This window comes from Venturia canescens, chromosome 8 (genome assembly GCF_019457755.1).
Source record: "Venturia canescens isolate UGA chromosome 8, ASM1945775v1, whole genome shotgun sequence".
NCBI classification, from domain to species: domain Eukaryota; kingdom Metazoa; phylum Arthropoda; class Insecta; order Hymenoptera; family Ichneumonidae; genus Venturia; species Venturia canescens.
This window is the reverse complement of record NC_057428.1, coordinates 17,891,157-17,911,116: the sequence shown is the minus strand read 5'-3', so window position 1 is coordinate 17,911,116 and position 19,960 is coordinate 17,891,157. Positions and strand designations below refer to the sequence as shown.

Here is a 19,960-nt window from a genome sequence, read left to right as displayed (position 1 = left end):
AGCAGAGCTCGCTAAAATCTGCGTTTTCGACCGAAGATAAATTCGTAGAATCGGCGGTGGGTAACTCCGTTGATAAAAACGACGGGAGGCTGCGCGTTAGGAACTCGAATGGATCGAGCTCAAGGGAGAAACCACCCCACCACAAAGAGTTCGTCTGTATTTTCAAAACTGTAAAAGATCGTGTTCGCGAAAGCTCATTATCTCAGGCAACCAACAAACTGGAAGAAACTCTCGCGACACTTCGATCTTCCGTTCCAAGTGCTCGCGATTCGTCGATGAAACATTTTTTACAATAATTTTATGAAAAAATCATTGTGATTTCTCAACATTTATTAATCGAAGTTAAAATCGACTCGAAAAAATCCAATAAATCGTAATCGATGCCAAATTATTCGTACTTTTACATCAGAGCTGTTGCCGACGACGATGGAGTCGTCCGTACCGAGAAATTTCACAAAGGGTAAGCCTGTGATTAATCATTAATAAAAAAAAAAAAAAAAAAAAAAAATTCGATTCCTTTTTTCTTTACTTTTTTTTCAAGTTCCGTCCAAATGTTCGAAGTTCGATTTTTCATCATAAATTTTGAGCTGTCCGACATCATTTAGCACAAACGATAAATTAATCGAGGCATTAAAGTGTTTAAACAAAGTTTTTATGTGACGGAATGACGTGGGACGTGTGAAATATGTGGATTTCAGAGATCCGGAATTATTGGACACGAAGGGAAAGGTCTGGAGGACCCACGGTCGGTACAAACTTCTGACGAGGCAGATGAGGGGGGGTCTTTCCGGTTCCGGGGACGTTTTCAACCCGGCCACGGCCCATTTCAAGGTTCCCAATTTTTTCATCGCGTTTGCAAATGATCTCGATGGGGAAGGTCAAAAATAGTGGTAGAGAAACTATTGGTTCATGATTCGAACGATTAGCGTCGATTCGCTGTTGAATTAATGGTAAATAAAGGGAAAAAATTGGGATTGAAGCTGCCACGGAGTTGGAGGGAGCAAAGATGGGGGGACTCGGCCGTCGAACGGGAAAAACATCGATCAAACGTTCTCGAAAAATTGCATCTCAATTTTAAGCCGAGAAAAAAAAATTGAACCGAAAAACGAGGAAGATCGAGCAGCCAGAATTTCGAGAGTGAAAATACTGAGCGATAGGATCGCTGAAGAGATTGAAGTTGACAAGAACTAACAATCGCGTGTCTGTGAAGAACATTTTTTCTCAAAAGTCCCGTTGGCACCGAGCCAATGAACCAAGCAGGCCCTGACTTCTTTGAGTTATTCATATATTTTTAGTTTTGAGCTATTCGCACATTTGAAATAACGAGATAAAAGCCTCGAGCCGTTAAATCTTAAGATTATGTTTAACGCCGATATTCGGCACGTGTGCGCTGGCGGGATTCGATCTTCATCGAATTCGCCTCGTTTCCCGTCGCAGTATCGCGAAATAGATTTTCTGGAATAACACCATCTGGATTTTATGTGCTTTTGTGTGTTTGCAAGCTTGGCTAATGGATTTCGATTGCAAGCAGACGCTTTTCAAGAGGAGCGAATAATGCGTTGCGAGATATATAAATGAATGAATTCGAAGTCGAAATGAGCCACTGAATGCGAATGATCCAAAAAAAAGGCAAAAAGTTTGGTGGGCGTCTGAAGGAAAAAAATTGACTCGTCATTCTTCGTTGGTGACACTCTCGAAGAAATAGTGGGCGAGAGAAAGGTCCGAAACAAAGAATTCGAATGACTGGGAAAAAATATGCGAGATCATTGAACGCAGCATCGCGACGGAATTCCCGAGAGAAGAAAAAAAATGTGAAAAAAGCGCGAAGCCTTATTTCGAGGCCGAGTTCGTTTTCGACACATGTGTGAAAAAAATTCTTCTCCGTTCTAATTTCGTCGGAGGCCACGAGGGCGACACTTTTTCTATACTCTTCGCTTCGAAGAGCGTTTCGAGTGGATGGAAAAATATTGAGGATAAAATGAAGCGGAAAGAAATATTGGTAAAGCTACAGGGTCGATGAAAAATCGATAATTTCTCACAATTCTTGAGAATTCTTGGTAAACGTAATGGGAAAACTGAGTCGGTGTGTTGCGATCGAGTTCGAGTTATTCACTCTCGCGATCAACGTTCGGGGAACTCGCTCTGTTTTCACCGAGTCCGTGGCTCAGATTGCACGAAACCGCGCTCCGGTTCGTGTTTTCTTTTTTTTCATCTCTCGCCCGGCTTGCGATGGCGCTGGATAGAATATTTTGCCCATATGCCGGCAGTAAGCGCGTGACCGCTGACGGGAACGTATCGTCGCGAATTTTCTTTCGTACCGAATATTTCCAGGATCGTGTTTTTTGACAGAAGATAAAAAAGTTCAGTCGTTTTGGGAGAAAAAGTATTTGAGTTGGGACCAAACTCCCGAAATCCCAGTGTCACTGTGCGGTTACGAATCGTGAGCAAATTTTTCTAAAATCCTTTAATTAACGAACGACGAATTTCGGCAACAGATGTCAAAAAAACGATTATTTGTCATTCTGATTCTCAGATTTTCTAAACGATTCATTATCCATTGTATATTCGTATGGTGAAATTTTTGAGCTGGTGACAAATGGCGCCATGCCAAATTTCCCAATGTTTATGAAGACAAAAAAGTGCTTCCGTTTATTCCTTCCTGTTCCACAAACTCGCCTTAATTACCCATTATTTCAGTCATTTCGTGGAAAATGATTCATGTTCAAACCCGAAGGTCGCAAGAATATTTACAAACAAACGAAAAGCGTGGGGATTTGTGTGCATGCAGTCAGAATGGGTCGTTGCAAATTTTATGATTGTAGAGTCTCTTATCACGGGACCTCGCGTATCTAAATAGACTTGAAAGGCCGAGAACATTTCTTTCATCGCAAAAACATCGAGAATAAATGCTGCAATTGTGTGGCAAGTTCTTTTGTCCCATATTTCTATTTTATTCCATAACCTAGAAACGTCAAAAGAGCTCGGGCCCAAAAAACAAATTGCACCGATCAAAAGTTATTTTTAGATATTTTTACCGCGAAAAAAAAACGACAAAAATTGAGAAGGTTTCGAACTGACAAAGAAAACCGCACCCTTCAAATTGTCGAGGCACACGGCACAGTGGCGCCTTACGAAGTGGATCAATAAAAACCCAAGATGAAACACGTGTTAGTGTGTGATCCAGCAACTTTTTTTCGATGAGGCTACATCCGAATAACGGAATATTTTCCCCAGGTTCAGAACGAGTTTTTGGTCCATGCCAATTACGCGGTGAAAGTTCAGTGCGTGAACGCTTGCCAAATGCGCGATTTTAATCACAATTCCGTGTACCCTCGTTTCAGCATGAAAACGAGTTTCGAGGAATTTCCGAAAATATTAACACAAAGCGCCAAAGTAAATGCAAGAACTGTATTTTTTTTATCGTTGATATTCACCGACGAAATTTCTTACCGCACAATCCAAATTATCTTTTGATGAGTACGCGAATATATTTTCATCCCGTTTTATGCCAAGGTCACTGTCAAGTGCATAGGTTAAACGCAATGCGGAAAACGACTTTAATTGGCCTCGAAGCACGAGAGAGTGGAGCAGGAAGAAATTAATGGCGTGAGAACGAGCCGCTAATTCGTGGTAACAAGTTACATTTTTCCTCTAGCGAAGGAGTTAGTTGTAAAAAAGATAAAACAATTTCGGCCGTTTGCAAGTGTCGGCTTATCGAGTGAATAAAAAAAAGAGAGAGACAATGTCGATGAAACAAAACAATAATTATGGATGGAACATGGACGTGGTGTGCGAGCCAGAATTCGTACGGAAAGAGGCAAAGAAAATTGAAGTGAGTATGATCATATAGTTAATCTAATGCTATTGAGGAAAAAGTATTCGCACGATTGAAGCCAATAAAAATGGCGGGTCTGAAAACCCGAGACATGTTGGGTGCACGGTCTGCAGTTCTGTAGTAACAAGAAACAAATTGGTATTCAACCGATTCGACGAGTTAAAGCACTCTGTAGCGTCGCATTGTCAATATACGTATAGGCGCAGACACATAAATATACGACAGGAAACATTGCATGCACTTGGATATCCGCAAGTCGTAACCTTGAATTGGCCAATTTGTAGGCAACGTGACTGTGAGGAATCAGTTGACGGAGAAATATCGACGATTGCCTTTTTTGTAGCAAGCATGCGAAATGAAAAATGGTAGAAAAAAGATACGTATCAAGATTCAGGATTCGTCGGAAGGCATACGGCTCGGATTATGGGTCATTGGCAGCATTTTTCCAGAAAATATTTTCATCCGTTGGGACAATCGGTTGATGGTGTAAAAAAAAACTTTTTGGGACAAAAGAACACATCATGGTCGTCACAGGACCCGCTGATAACGGTCGGTTTCCAACTGACTGAGTTTTGTAATTTTTTCGCTTGCTTAATTAACGATAAATTCGCCGCAGCGCTCGCATCGCAACTGCACTCAAGAGAGAGATAGCAATAGGTCAAGCACGTGGCGCCAGTTGCAGCGGCGGTTATGCGGCAGCCTTGCAAACTATAGGAGAATGTGTGTATACAAAAGTCAAATGCGTCAAAAACACAAATACAGATGTTTACAGCCGTGTATACGACACCAATTAAATTATAAACTATCAGACCATGCGTCTGTTGAGTGACGTTTTATATGAAACATTCCGTCCCGAAATTGCTTTTTCGTTATAATGAATGAATTCAAATCCCAGACTTACCAGTAAGACAAAGCAGGCTCTAAAATAAAGTTTGTATTTATGTAATGAATGAAAAAAAAATTGATTACTTTTTCCGTGTGGAAAGGAGGGATAACATCTCAGTTTTGAGAAATGAGCGATTCACTGGAGGCGGGAATGACGAAATACACACTAGAATGGACGCTAGGTACGAGGAGTGAATGTTATATGAGAGATCAACGGGATACGCAATGTATTAATAGAGGAGCGGCACACCTTCCAGGCCGGTCAATTGATAGGACAACTATCACACGGCGCGTTCTAATAAATCAATCATATTCTTGTAGACAGCGATCTAAAATCCATTATCCTTGTAAAAATATATAAATACAAACAGTAGCATCGTAAAAATTTAGTGCATATCAAAAAACCGAGACAGGTATTTTTGACGGTTCGAAATATCGACTGTCACATTGTTTTGACGTTCGAAAAAGATAAACTTGAGTGACAAATGGGTGACGGTTATTACGGTGGTGGTTATCAGCCACACGAAGGAGGTTACGGAAGTTACGCGGGAGCATCGGAACCGGGTCTCGATGTTTTTATTAAAAAATGTGTTGAGGTTAAACGCACATTGCCATCTCTTTTTGCAATTAAAGTGGTATGGAATCCTACATTTTGAAAAACTCGATTCTTTATCTAATTCTCGAACAATAAATCTTTTGTTCTCAATTGTTTAATCTTTTGTTTCTATTTCTTGTGATCGATAACAAAAAAGTTTCATTACTTCTTGTCATACTTTTTTAATATGTGCGTAATAACTCACGCGTTACACGGCATGATTCATAACCTTTTGATTCGTTTCTACTCCTCTTATCACCTGATTCACCTGATTCATACACGTGCAATTTTTTTTCTGCACTAATTTCGCAATGTCACAGAATTACAGTTTCTTCATGTAAGTAATTGATGAAAAAATTAACGTGTTCAATGAACATTAAACTGTTTCCCTCAAGGTACCCTTTTAATTAGTTCCAATTAATTAGAATAAACATACACATACGTGAATATATACATATTAAATAATCACATAATTGATTGTAACACACCCAACTACACAATCTCGTGGTCGGCTGTATTCCGGTGCACTATCAGACCTAATGTTTTCCCTGGCTGATAAAGTTATTCTCATGGTTCCTATCAGTGTGCTTTGGCTCGTCATTGCGAACGGTCAAGCCTACTTTTCCATCGGAGAGCAGAACAGAGGGATTAAATTCGCTGTCAAAATAGTGTTTCTATTGTCATAATAAACGGACTGTCAAAATGTCAGAAGAACCAAATTTTCAAAAAATCACAAATTATCAGTACCAGAGTCATGCAATACGTAGAGTTCCTCGTTCGGTGCAACCATTAAGAACATTAACAACTGACAAAGTTTATCCGTGCGATACAAAAACTCAAAGAATGTTTATCCATGAGAAAATTGAGATGATAAAAAAGACGAGAAAAACTCAGCTTGAAAAAGTCAATCTGAGTCATCAAATTAATAATGACATTCCTACTACTCTTGATGAAGCAGAGGAAAATAGTGGAGTCGACAAAACTCTGAAAGCTGGTGTGCTGCGAACAGATTATTTGAAAAAGAAAAATTATTTGTACGATGACAGTCCCAAGCGAACTCTTGGAAATTCAATCGGAAAAACCATTTACAATGTAGGCACTATCTACCGGATCCCTTTCCTCTTTTATTTTTTCGAGAAACAAACGCATATTGTATTTTTTGGGAGCTATCAATTGAAGAACAACTGAACACTTGAAAAGATTTAAAGCACAAACGATAAACAAGTTGTGAAAATTTCTTTGCAGTTGGGTGAAAAAGGATCGGGCATAAGATCAAGAGGTGACGTACAGGACTTTGCACAATTGAGGCAACAATGTCTCGAGTCTGGACAATTATTCGAGGATCCAGAATTTCCTGCAAACGATTCATCCCTCTTTTATTCAAGGCGTCCCGACAGATACATCGAATGGAAACGCCCGATGGTAAACAAAAGATGAAATGATACGCCAAACAGCATTTCAATTTCGCAATACTCTTGGTCAAGAAATGAATCTCAATTTGCAATAACTGAATTTAACCGAAGTTTTCAATTTACAATTTGTTCGTTTTTGCAGGAAATAGCTGACAATCCTCAACTATTCATCGAAGGATTTTCACGTTTCGATGTCCAGCAGGGAGAACTCGGTGACTGCTGGCTACTTGCAGCATTAGCAAATCTCACTCTACATCCAAACCTCTTCACGAATATCGTACCGGAAGATCAGAGCTTCGACGATGAGTACGCAGGGATTTTTCACTTCCGGTAAGTGATCAAGAAAAACTTATGGTAGAAATTTTCGGTAAATATTAACCACTCAAAGTAAGACAAGAATAACATTTGCAAATGAAGTAAAAACTTTCGAGAATGTATGAAAATAATGAAAATTGTATTTCAAGGTTTTGGCAATACGGAAGATGGGTCGATGTTGTCGTAGACGATCGTCTTCCTACTTACCACGGGCAATTACTGTACCTCCGTTCAGCGGAACCGAATGAATTCTGGAGCGCTTTGCTTGAGAAAGCATATGCCAAATTGCACGGTTCATACGAGGCATTGAAAGGTGGTACAACTTGCGAAGCAATGGAAGATTTTACCGGAGGTGTTACAGAAATGTACGAAATGGAAGAAACCCCGCCAAATTTATTCAGTATCTTGCTCAAAGCGTATGAAAGGAATTCCCTGATGGGCTGCTCACTTGAGGTAACATACGCTGATAATAAATATGAAGAATAACGATAAGGTAAAGATAAACAAATTTCCAATAACTTTATTTCTCAGCCTGACCCAAATGTACTGGAAGCTGAAACCCCACAAGGTCTCATCAGAGGTCACGCTTACAGTATAACGCGCGTCAAATATGTCGACATTGCGACGCCAAATCAAGCGGGAAAAATTCCTCTTCTGAGGCTCAGAAATCCATGGGGAAACGAAGCCGAATGGAACGGACCTTGGAGCGATCAGTAATGAAATTTCCAGAATAAATCAAAATGGTTTTCCGAATGCATAAGTAGTTACTTACGGATGATCGTTCTTTTTCAAGGTCACCCGAGTGGAGATTCATTCCGGATCATGAGAAGGACGAGCTCGGCCTGACGTTCGACATCGACGGTGAATTTTGGATGTCCTTCCAAGACTTCAAAAAATATTTCACTCGTTTGGAAATTTGCAATTTAAATCCAGACTCGTTGACCGAGGACGACTTGAATGCCGGAAAGAAAAAATGGGAGATGAGCATTTTTGAAGGAGAATGGGTTCGCGGTGTAACCGCCGGGGGTTGCAGAAATTTCTTGGGTAAAACTCGACTACCGAATCGATTATTCTCGTTTTTTTCAACAATATATTGCAATCTTCATTCTTACTGGTACTTGCAGAAACTTTCTGGCACAATCCACAGTATAGAATTACATTGGAATATCCTGATGAAGGCGATGACAAGTGTACTGTGATCGTAGCTCTTATGCAGAAAAATCGACGAGCTCAGAGACGAATGGGTGCCGATTGTCTCACTATAGGCTTTGCCATTTATCACGTGAGTTTCTACTCTGTTTCCTTTACCCGAAGCAATCCTTCGGGGTTACTTCGATGTTATCTTGAAATATTTCCCATAAAATTCGTTACAACGAAGTTTATAATTTCCTTTGTAGTTGGATTATCCAGACAGATTACCGAAACCTCTAGACCTAAATTTCTTCAAGTACAACGCTTCGGTGGCCCGGTCCCCATCGTTTATAAACCTTCGAGAAGTGAGTTGTCGTTTCAAGTTACCACCGGGTTCATATTGCATCGTTCCTAGCACGTTTGACCCGAACGAGGAGGGTGAATTCTTGCTCCGTATCTTCTCTGAAAATCAGAACAACATGGAGTAAGTCACGTGTGGATGATAGAGAAAAATTCAGTCACGAAATCTCACTTCGATTGACTGATTGAAACTTTTTTTTTTCTTTTTTTAGAGAAAACGACGAAGAAATTGGAATCGGTGAAGTCGATGACAGGGTAAGCAAATAGTAAATGTTCTAATAAAAAGTTGTGAAATAACCATGCCTCGATAAAATAGCAACACGTAGTAGATGTGGCAAGCACACGCGGCTCTATTATCAATACTAAAATAAAAATAATTTGGGGCATTGTAAATTAATCAGCAATAATCACGTGTGAGTTGAGAATTCACTAATGAACTAATGAGAAATTCTAACAGCATGGTTTAGTCGTGAGCGGATGATGAATTATTGAAATAATTCGACGGATCAAAATGAGTGGGAAATCGAAGTCTCATTTCGTCAGACAGCGCTGCATGATTGTTCTTTTTTCGTTTATTATTATTACGGTTGCTTGTGGCTTTTAGGTAATTAACGAGCACGATGATAAGCCGGACGAAAAGGGAGATGATGCCGTGAGTAATGGTGCACTTAATTTAATTGGATACGTCACTGTATAGGCTGAGTTTTGCCTCTTGCCTCTTAACACGATTGCTAATAAAATAATCCGTGCCCGTTCGTTGTGAATGAAAAAAATGTTGGGAAAATACTTCATTTTTAAAGAGCGTCAATGTGAAATGAAAAATATTTCAATTTTACAGATTCGAGACCAACCCGAGCCCCCACGAAACGAAGATAAAGTAAGTGATTTCTTCAGAACACTCGCCGGGGAAGACATGGAAGTCGACTGGATGGAATTGAAGGACATTCTCGACTACGCCATGCAAAATGGTACTCTTTCTCTCTTACAATGATAACTTAATAATTTTTGGTTTTAGAATTCGTTAGAAACGAAATAACCGAACATAATCATTCTCAAATCTATATCATACCAAATACTCGTTGATTCTTTGCACCGCAGCTATTCATTACGCTTCACTAATTCTTCTTCTCGCTTGTGTGAGTAACGTAGCTATTTCTAACTATTTTTTTTTGTTCTACATACATGGTCCATGATATTTATTCATTCACTTCTAAATAATTGATTTTCCTTTTTGACCTTCAATGAAGGGATGATATTTTCGCATCAGCTGAAATTCTTCGTTTCCGATTTATCGAGGGGGCTCATAAAAAAAGACTCTGCCGCGTCTCTAGATCCACAAAATACACGAATCTTTATCTGCATGCCTCGAAACACAGAACTTTGTGAAAAAAAAATCCGATCGAACCATGTATGTGCCGAATTCATAAATACATTTGGGTTTTTGTAAGCTTTTTCTCGTTTTCAAATGTTCATGGGCCTGAAAAGAAGGATGATAATTTTTATTTGAAGAAAAAACGCATATTCGACCCGAATGCATCTATGGAATTGAACATAAGCCTAACATGTAGTGTATGTGTTAGACCTACCACCATCAGCTCGACGTAGCGAGGCTCAAAATCCCGAAACTGCCCAAGAAAATGGCTCTATCATCGACACTCTCATCTCTCTGCTGTGCGGTATTGTTTGTAATAATGAGCAATACAATAAGCCCGTAGGTAAGATCTCCTACCAGCAAAACCAAAATCATCGTCATCGCTTCTAAAAAGCCAGTTTTTTTTTATTATCAAAAGATACGTACGTATTTTCCTTTTCGTGAATAAGCGAATCTTTGAGTTCAGGAACAAACGAGTCGTTCGTGGTGATGGTAAATTTTGTTTCTGTTTCTACACTTTCTTTCTATTTTCCGTTATTGTATTCGTCCTGTGTCGCGAAATGTTTAGTCGTGTATTTTGTCCAAAAAATGATCCAAGCCAAAAATCGATTCCGTAGGGACGTCATACGAGCTAATGAAGCTTTTACTAATCGCCCACTGAGAATTCGAAAAAGTTTTTGAGAGTGGAACAATATTAATTTGACAAATATTATTTAAATGATTTTCAACGCGCTTTTTCCTGCAAATATATGGGTTTTGTGTCTTTTTAAGAAATGCACGGACAAGGCTTCAGTCCTGATATCTGTCGGAGCATGGTGGCGATGATGGACGTTGATCATTCCGGAAAACTCGGGTACGACGAGTTCAGGACCCTGTGGCGAAACATCAAAAATTGGAGGGTAATCAAACACATTGTTACAGTCGATTTTTCTTTATTTATTTATTCATTTTTCATCAATACTCATCGTTCAAACAAAATGGTTGCAGGCAGTCTTCAAACTCTACGACAGAGATGGTTCCGGTCACTTGAGCGCGTTCGAGTTGAGACAAGCGTTAAACAGCGCTGGTTATCGACTGAACAATCACATACTTAATATTCTCGTGCACAGATACGGAACTAAAGACGGTTTGATCAAGTTCGACGATTACATTATGTGCGCAGTACGCCTGAAAACAATGATCGGTGAGTCGATGATATATTACAAAAGTCGAAAGAAAAATTCGTCACGCTAACATCGATCTCTCCAAACTGTTGATTTTTATTCCCTTTTTTCCTTTCTTTTTCTCATACGTCTGTTACTGATGTTGCAGACGTTTTTCGCGAACGTGATCCCTACAAAACTAACTCAGCAACTTTCACGATGGAGGAATGGGTCGAAAAGACATTATATTCGTAAAAACTAGACTTTCAAATGAAAAATAGCAAAAAATTATGAAAAAAATCGAGAGAGAATTTCGGTAAACGTTCCAAATCATTTCTACGCATGCGATAACTCCAACTAATTTTTTTCGCAGTTTTTGCTTTGTGTTTTCACCCGGATCATAAGCGAAAATTCATTTTTCATTTATTTATTAATCGTTTTCCAAATTCTTTTCAGATTCTGGCCTGAACCTGGAAGCTACGGCCCTTTTACTTTAGTTCTTTGGAACAAACAAAATATTTATTCACCAAGTTTTCCAGTGATCGGTCAATTTTGTCGTAAAGGCGCCTCATTTTTTTTTCAATCTCTTCTTAAATGCCTTCAGAGTCAGAAATTCGACGAACTAAGATTTTTAATATGTATATTTATTCAAACGAACGAAAGAGCATGATAAGAGATTTGAAGAGTGAAACTCGAGCGGAATAGGGGATTGGCAGTGTTGGGAAAAAGACAGCCAAGCTTTCATCGTCCGATGAAAATGTATTATGACAATGTAAAAAAAAAAAAAATAATCAAAGTGAGAATCATTGGAGCAGATAAAGATACGTTTCCATCACACATATTGACGAAAAAGAAGAAACAGACATAATTTATGGGGCGTTTTGCCTACTCGTGCCTAATTAATGCATTTTTTTCTGTTTTTCGACGTGTATACAATTAACGAACAATATACAATATAGATTTATATTATTTACAAAAAGATGAGAAAATAAAATCGCCTGTTGGAGCGTAAAAAATGTTCAGCTTTCATAATTTACTACGAAAATGTACAATAGAACTTATCTTTTTAAATGAAACCCTTGATACCTTAATTCTCATATAAAAAAAAAAGGCTTAATCATAAACTTTGCCCGGGGTAAACGTCTTCGCCAGAGAATCAAACCCTTTTTTCTCTCTCGGACGTTACCATGTTCCCAAAATTTTTCATTCGTCATCCTTTCCTTTTCTAGTAAATATTTTATTAATCAACAACTACAAAATACATACTGTCGTTTAATAATAATGAACGGAGTGTGAAATTGCAAAAATCCGTTCGAAGCGAAATCGATGATGAAAATGATAAAAAAAAAAGTCATCAATCGAACTGAAACATCTATTGAGCGAATAGATCAGACTCGATTTGCTTTGTCAGTTCATGGTCGTCATTTATATCGCAATGAAAAATATGAACGGGGATGCTACATGCTAATAAATCAATGCGGAAATTGTTTTTTAATTATCACTGTTGTACAGGCGATAAACACGGGAAATGTTCTTCTCATTTTTTTTTTTTGATTCATGAAAACGAAAGTGACGAAATATACGTATTTTCATTTATCGTTTACATCGCTTTGGTAACATTCATCATATTTGTGTATTTATATATATATATTTATATGATTTGGTACTTTTGTTGTTCTTTACATTGAATAATTGACTAGAAAGAAACGTGTAGATGTAAATAAATACACTTATCTTACAGTGATTTGATTTGATTTCCATTTTGGTTTCATTTCTTCTTTTCTGTTACCTCGCCAGTTAGATATTTGTGGTCTCGTAAAGTGTTTTTTTTTTCTTGTGTTACCTTTCTTCCATTATTCATTAGGAACGAGTCGATATACATACGAAATCTATGCTATTACACGTGATTAATGTGATTAATGTCATTATTACATAACGTAGAGTCTATTTTTGCTTTTTCTTTTTCTTTACCTTCATGATGGCTTTTTTCAATATTTTATTTTTCTGACCTTACGATTCCCAAAACATTATATTCAGATTGATAAAACCATCGACTTTGATGACATTGACAGATATTTGCTTTCCCCTCGTCGATTATCGTAGACGAATAACAGTGAATTACGTACAATGATTGCGAGCGTGCATTTTTTTTTGACATTTTTTGGGTTTGATCATTTTTCCTTTTTATTCTTACCGAAGCTCTCGTCGTTCCGAACGGAGAAAAAGGAAGATTCATTCTCTCCTCTATTTCTCACCCTTTTAAATACTATATCACTCTTGATACTCGAAGAGATTCATCTCGAAAATACAGCCACGTAATAAACTCGTTGATCGGTATTTTACAAAATTCATACCGAATTAACGAATATTTCAAATTTATCTTCCTACTCATTATCTTCCATTCATTTTGTGTTTTCATTTCCTACAAATTTGATTCATTTCTTTTGCACCGGACTAGATCATTCCACCTCAAGGTCAACATCGATTTTTTCGTATAATTTCTTCTCTCGTTCCCAGCAGAACTCTTGATAAAACTAACGAGTCAATAAATAATAAAAAAAAAAAAAACGAAGGTAATTTTATCCTATGGAATGGCGAATCTGTCGTCCTATTTACAATTATCATATCTCGACGAGCCTGTACCGAGTCTTGTCCGACGATTATAAACGAACGAATAAAAAAAAAAATAAAAATTAAAAAAAGAATCATAGAGCTTAAAAATATTTACACGTAATTGTAAAATAACGATTTCCAATCTCGTCTCTTTCCAATAATGAACGAGTAATTGTTTGATAGTGAAATCAGAGCAACGATGTAATTTCACGCTCCAATTTTGTTGTCAATGTATTCGTCCTCGTCGTCGTCGGCGAATTTAAATCCGTCCTCGTCTTCGCCAATAAAATCGTAAAAGGACTCTCTCGAGGTGTCTCTGATGTCAGCCTCGACCCCATAATCGGGGCTTTGAATTTCTTTTGCAGGAAAAACGTCCTTTTTAGGGTCTTTGGAACGATGAACTTTGACAGGTGATTCGTTGCGACTTCTCGTCAATTCTTTCATCGGTATATTCTCGACATTCAACATTTTATTGCTTTCGACGAGTGCGTTGAAGTCGGTGATATCGTCGTACTTTCGTTGTAGCACGGGAGTTTTAGCCTTCGCGAGATCGTTTTTCCTCGTGTTATTTTGTTCTTCTTTGATTTCGGATGATACTTCGCGATTCGTCGTTGTGTTGTGAAGTCGCGAACGACTTTTGGGACTGTCTTGTGAATGTTTTCTCGTTTGTACGATATTCGCGGTTCTCGGAGTCGGAGGTGAGTCTCTCGAGTTTTTCGAGGTCTCAGTCACTTTGTTATTTCGTCGAGTAGTATTCTTGGGGGTTGAACAAGTAGAATCAGTATTTTCTTGCAATCGACTTCTGACGCTGGCGGCGGTTCTTCTGTCGCTATTAGCATGGGAGGGGGAGTAATGACTTTTTCCAGAACAAAAAGATCCTTCAGGACTGGTGCTATCGTCGTTATTAGAATTTCTCGGCAAACTCGCGCTTCTGCATCGTTCCTGTTCCTCGATTAAACGATTTCTCGTTATTCTCGGTGTGAACCGAGTCTCGGTCCGGGAGCCTTCGCGCTGGAGTTCGCAATTGTTGTCCCGGACAAGGCGATTTGGAATCGGATCGCTGCTGGTCTCGTCGTTGGTGTGTCTCGAAAGTGATTCCTCGCTAACACGAACTCTCGATTCTTCGAGTAACCGATGAATCGGTAGCATGCCCTCGTTGAGTCTGGCTCGATATTCCATTATAATTTCATCATGGAGTTTGCTCTCGCCGGGATCCAAGCGTCGTGGCAAGATTTCGTCGTCCCTCGTCCCCTGCTCTTCCCCGTCAGTTTTACTTCCATCTTGCAATTTAGCACCCCGAATTTTCTGATATTCCGCGGGTGTAAGAGCTGCGCCTTCGGTATCAAGTCTTGCCGCCCCATCCCTTCGTTCCCTTCGTTCTTCACCGATTTCCTCGTAATGATGATCCTCCTCGATAGCCCCTAAAATCTCCGATTCACCGGGGGCCAGAGGTGGAATCCAAACGAGAAAAGCTGGATCCATTCCGAGATAAGATCCAGGTGCTGCGGCGGCGTTGACAACGTTGTAATCGTAATAATCCAACTCCAAATCCATGTCCGGGTTCGCTAAGCTGAATTCCGAGCCTGGACCTTGCAACAAGCGCTCGCGATTCCTTCGGTCTTTCGTCTCTTTGCCACACCGTACTACCGACAAATTGGACGATGTACTGGCTGGCGAAAACCCCTGATAAAATCGCAAAAACCATTGAGACACAGGCAAAAATGTATTTCACAATAATTTAGCTTCATTTAGCAATTTACCATAGATTTTTCAACGAAACAACAAAGCATGACAATACAAATAGGAAGCGTACGACAAATGTACCTTTGCATGCAGAAGTTTAGACGTGTTTGGTTGTGTGACGCTTACATTATTCACGCTGTTCGAGGCGCTCGTGGTGCTGAAACGTCTGCTCTCTTCCGACATCGATGCCTCCTCGGACACTGGTGTTATAGGCCCAACCGTACGTAGCCTGATGCGTTCATACCGTAGACAAAGGACCAGAAAAAAAAAAGAAAAACAAATTATTATCGATCAGCTGTAAAAACGAAAAAAAACGATCAAGCGCACATTTTTTTTCGTTCGACATACAGATAAACGTAAATGTAAATTCAACAAAATATATATGTATATATTTATATTAATATATATAAGTATCTAGTAGACAATATTAAATCTATGTAATTATCAACGAAAATATATAAAGGTATACACTCAAATGTTCAACATATTCATGCGCATTCTAAATGCAACATTGGCATTTGACTTTTTCTAATTTAAATATATGTATGTATATAAATAATAATAAACACGTAATTAATTTATATGTATAGGTTATGTATATTATATTTATTGTCTAAGATCTACTCGTGCCTTTGTTCGCCACTTTACTTTACGAGAATCTTCGTCGAACCAAAGAATCACGTGTGGACTGTTGGGAATGAATAATGAAAATGCTGGTTGGTTCAATGTCTCTTTTTCGTTATATTGTAATATGATATTTGGGGGGGTGCATGGGCGAGCGGTGGGGAGTTACAAAGGATATAAGATGAGTGTGAAGAGCGGTGAAATGGAGGGAAAATAACGAATGATTAAAAATGAGAAACTTACTTTACTGGACGGGCGAATTTAATTTCGGGATGCCCACTGGTCGAGCTTGCAGAGCCCGATGAACGTTTTGAGGGCGTGCTGAGGTTGCTGCTGCCAACAATTGTTCTTTGGGAACCGTGCTCGTCGTGATCTTTCTGCTTCAGGGTTCCCGAATCCGCGGTATTTTCGTCCTCGACTCTGTGTGATGATGGTTGAGAAATCGTAGAAACGTCGATTAAGAACAAATGAATTTTCATATTGATGCGTTTTTGCTTTTCATGTTTTGCTGCTGTATTTCTTTTGTATTTTCTTACTCGGTTTGAGTCTCGGTGCTTTCGTAACCGTCCTCGAGATCGTTGGGCGTTTGCTCGAGTCTCGCGTGCCTCGGGGAACCTCGCCTTGGCAACCTGACCAACGACACGACCTCGGAAATCAGGGTCGACGAAGACATCGCTCGTGCACGTCTGGCCAAACCTTGCATCGAGCCGCTGCAAGCTGAATGTTCAAACCCGTTGATTTATTTATTGAATTACGAATTACCCGGCGAATTCAACGCTCGAGTAACGAATTAAATTACCGGAATTATCCGTCAGGCTGTCGAGATCCTCGGCGATTTGATATTTTCGATACTTGACCGCGTATTGAAGCGCCAGCACGACGGAGACGAGAAACATGAGGAGAAGAAGAGAAGCCGCAGCTAAATGGGCCGGGGACAACCACATCGCCCATCTTCCTGCAGCAGCCACCACTTCCGGATTGATGAGAATCGTCGAAGGATCTGTACCGTTTTCCAGACTTGATTTTGCTGAAATATCAATGAAAATGCGATTGGAATATGATTAAAAATTTGTTCTCCCGCACAAAAGCTTTTGACTGTTTCTGGGGGATTTAAAAATCGTTATTATGGTTTTATAGTCGCAAAAATATAACGATAACAGAGAGTAAAGCGAATTGAAGCTTGAAAGTGTTTTGAGAAAGCAAAGCCTCCGAAGAGATTTTCATAAAGCAATTGATTGGTTCGCTATAAAACGTTAAACGTGACGTTTCAAATCGCCGAGCTAATTCAAGGCTCGATGCGACAAAAGCACGAATTAGTAAAATTGAATGGAACTAACGAAGAGTTGATGCGTGAGCGAGGAATCCACCGATGCACGATTCGCCAGCGGCGGTTATTTCATCGCTAAAAAATTCGAGCAAAAGATTCGACTCGGTGGAGACGATCGTTCCGGACTCGGGGGCGCTTTTGTCACAGGAAATGTCGGCCAATAATTCAGCACTCAGAGAATCGCCGTCTCGGGCTCGTACGTATTGGCCGGGACAGGGAAATCTCGTTTGATCGAGATGCAGTCGAACGACGGAATCCGGTTGCGCCTGTACGAGCCAGAACGAACGACCTGGACAGGCCTGCGTGCTCGCTGCTACTATTCTACGCGACGTTTCGTTCCCCAAATTGACCAGGCAACCGCATCGACATTTTGTGCCTATTTCCGCTGTCACTTCCGGCCTCTCAGCGGCTATACCTTTTCCATGGCTACATTCCCAATCACCAGGCTTCCAATTGCCGTGAAGATCGAATTCTCCAGCACCACCACACGGTTCAGTCTCCACAGCTTTTCCCTAGCAACATACAAATTTCTTCATTCACACGATTTTCAAAGTAATTCATTAATTTTCAACAGTAAAATGTAAAATTCCAATTCGAAATTGACGAATCGATTGAACTCCATTTTTTTAATTAATTTTTTTTTTCATTGAAAGCCGTTTATTCATCAGCGGCTTTTGTCCCTGTTTTTCATTATTTTAACTCGCAACAAAGTACAAAGAAAAGTGTCAGAGAATTCATTAGTGAACGGGACGAAAAAAGATAACGAACCTGACAAAACTTGGCGCCGTATCGGGGTGGCGGTGTATCGCAAAGTCTGTAGCGACTCCTTACTCCACCGACGCAGGAGCTGCTGCAAGGAGTCCATTGGCTCCAGTGCCCCCAGCCGCCGGCATCGCTTTCTGAGGAAGATAAAAAGCAAAAAATATTGAAAAAAAGAACGTCGGGAGGTAAGAATTCGATGAAAAAAGTATCCATCGCAAATGTCTTTTTTTTGCTCTGTGAATCGAACAAAAGGAGGACCTGGATTAACGTGACTTCGATAATCTCTCGATTGAGTTTTTATATACGTATACTATAAAAAGGAGGAACTAAGAAGCAAAGAAAAAAGGTCGCCGCAAGTTTTCATCTCTCGCAGTGGTTATCCTCAAATAATCTTCGATATTAAAAAAATCTCGAGGAGAGAGGAAAACCATCAAAGACTTTATTATGGACTATCAGCAGATGGATGTTCATTGTACGATTTTGTAACTAGTTTTTTTCAACTCCCATTCATAATTCTTTTTTTCTTTTGACGACCATTCCATCAGAAGGGAGGCGAAGCTTTTCGTATCCTTTTAAAGAAATAAACGATTCGACAGACCATATAAAAACCTAGAATAGCGACTTTTGTCGAGAATCTCCAGATAAAAGAGCATTTTTCCATGGCTCAAGAGAGGATGAAAAGAAGGATTTTCCTCAGCTGTAAACAACCGTATCTGAGACTCTAGGAATTAAAAATTTTCATTATTTAATTTATTTTCATTATTATTCGAATGAGAAAATAATAAAATTCAATATTCCAATCACCGCTCCACTGATTCTGAAAGCGTTTTTATTAAACATCGTAGCGTTTCTTTATGAGTGTATTTTATCGAAAAAAGACAAATATGAGAAGAAGATCATAAAACTCTCTGGGATTCAAAGTCAAGGAAGACAAGATGATTGAGATTTTATGCGAGAGGGATACTGAGAGTAAATGCGTTTATGCTTGGCAAATTGCATCGTGATTCCTCATCAACGTGGAGCATCGAGGGAGCGATAGAGATAGCAGGATGTTTCTAAAACGTTGTAGCTCCGGAGGAAGATATCTCCATCTCGAGTTTACTCGATTATGAAACGTTCTATCCTCTCTATTCCGAGCACTTGTTTTCTCCTTATACTTTCTTGCTTCCGTACATCGCATTTCTTCAAGCACGAAATAAATACGTCGAGAGTATACTCGCATCGCTCACTCGATAGACGACAATTATGAAGGAATTTTGTAGGAGATAAAAGTGAAATAAAGCTGAGTAAATTTATTGAAAATGTAGGAACAACGAGTTTGTTTTTCGCGTCGTTATAATTTATATGGAACTCGAATGTGGGTCGTGCACATAATCTTCGCGGATGCTTGGTGGAAAAGTTGGTGAACTCCAGAGGGGATTAATATTGTCAGTGCGGTTTGACAAACGCGTGCAAAAGTTGCTTATTTCAAAACAACTTGTCTCGCTGTAATTTTGTGAGGAAATTGCTTATGGGCAGATAATCCAGGGCTAAGTGTCGTCATGAATCTTGTTCGGAATGGGGTCAAAGCTCGCAAAGTATTTCGCGTGTAAGTACGGGAATTGACAGGAGCTCTTGGTCATTGGATGAAGTAAAAAGAAAGGGGAAAATAGGGGTGAAGGGACTTTGGTTTCTCAGTTTATCTGCATGAGGCAGTGGAAATTAATTGAGCTGTGATAAGCCGGGTACGGTGGACTGATTAAAAGGCTCGACCTTCGGGCTCCCGCGCGGCTGACCCAGTGAAGAAAAAACTACGGAACGAATCTGAGGAAAATATGACTCGGGGCTAATTGAAAAGTTTTCAG

The 19,960-nt window shown here is 39.5% G+C and overlaps 2 protein-coding genes across 15 annotated transcripts in view; one reads left to right on the top strand and one right to left on the bottom strand.

Annotated features, from left to right (window-relative positions):
* The first annotated feature begins 184 nt into the window (after positions 1-184).
* On the top strand, positions 185-12,063 carry LOC122414406 (calpain-A). 13 transcript variants are annotated; one of them, XM_043425655.1, is made up of 17 exons: positions 185-460; positions 699-831; positions 6,561-6,737; positions 6,870-7,057; positions 7,192-7,495; positions 7,574-7,755; positions 7,836-8,086; positions 8,167-8,324; positions 8,440-8,657; positions 8,746-8,788; positions 9,138-9,185; positions 9,372-9,501; positions 10,114-10,248; positions 10,677-10,804; positions 10,893-11,088; positions 11,217-11,363; positions 11,504-12,063. In XM_043425655.1, the coding sequence occupies exons 1-16, from the start codon at positions 381-383 to the stop codon at positions 11,300-11,302; spliced, it is 2,457 nt and encodes an 818-aa protein (XP_043281590.1). In that variant the 5' UTR covers positions 185-380; the 3' UTR covers positions 11,303-11,363; positions 11,504-12,063. The 13 variants fall into 13 exon arrangements, with proteins under 13 accessions (XP_043281590.1, XP_043281597.1, XP_043281594.1 ...); XM_043425662.1 differs by lacking the exons at positions 185-460; positions 699-831 and adding exons at positions 2,215-2,440; positions 3,661-3,832; XM_043425659.1 differs by lacking the exons at positions 185-460; positions 699-831 and adding exons at positions 2,215-2,440; positions 3,656-3,832.
* The window catches only part of gogo (golden goal), a 69,768-nt gene continuing 60,628 nt past the window's right edge, over positions 10,821-19,960 (bottom strand). The window contains exons 9-15 of one of the 2 annotated variants that reach the window (XM_043425648.1): positions 18,123-18,253; positions 17,365-17,866; positions 16,827-17,054; positions 16,564-16,744; positions 16,271-16,447; positions 15,485-15,632; positions 10,821-15,343 (exon numbers count right to left, since the gene is read on the bottom strand). In XM_043425648.1, the coding sequence (XP_043281583.1) occupies positions 13,868-15,343; positions 15,485-15,632; positions 16,271-16,447; positions 16,564-16,744; positions 16,827-17,054; positions 17,365-17,866; positions 18,123-18,253 (2,843 nt within the window). In that variant the 3' untranslated portion in view covers positions 10,821-13,867. The remainder of the gene's footprint in view (positions 15,344-15,484; positions 15,633-16,270; positions 16,448-16,563; positions 16,745-16,826; positions 17,055-17,364; positions 17,867-18,122; positions 18,254-19,960) is intronic. The other variant, XM_043425649.1, reaches the window with a different exon arrangement.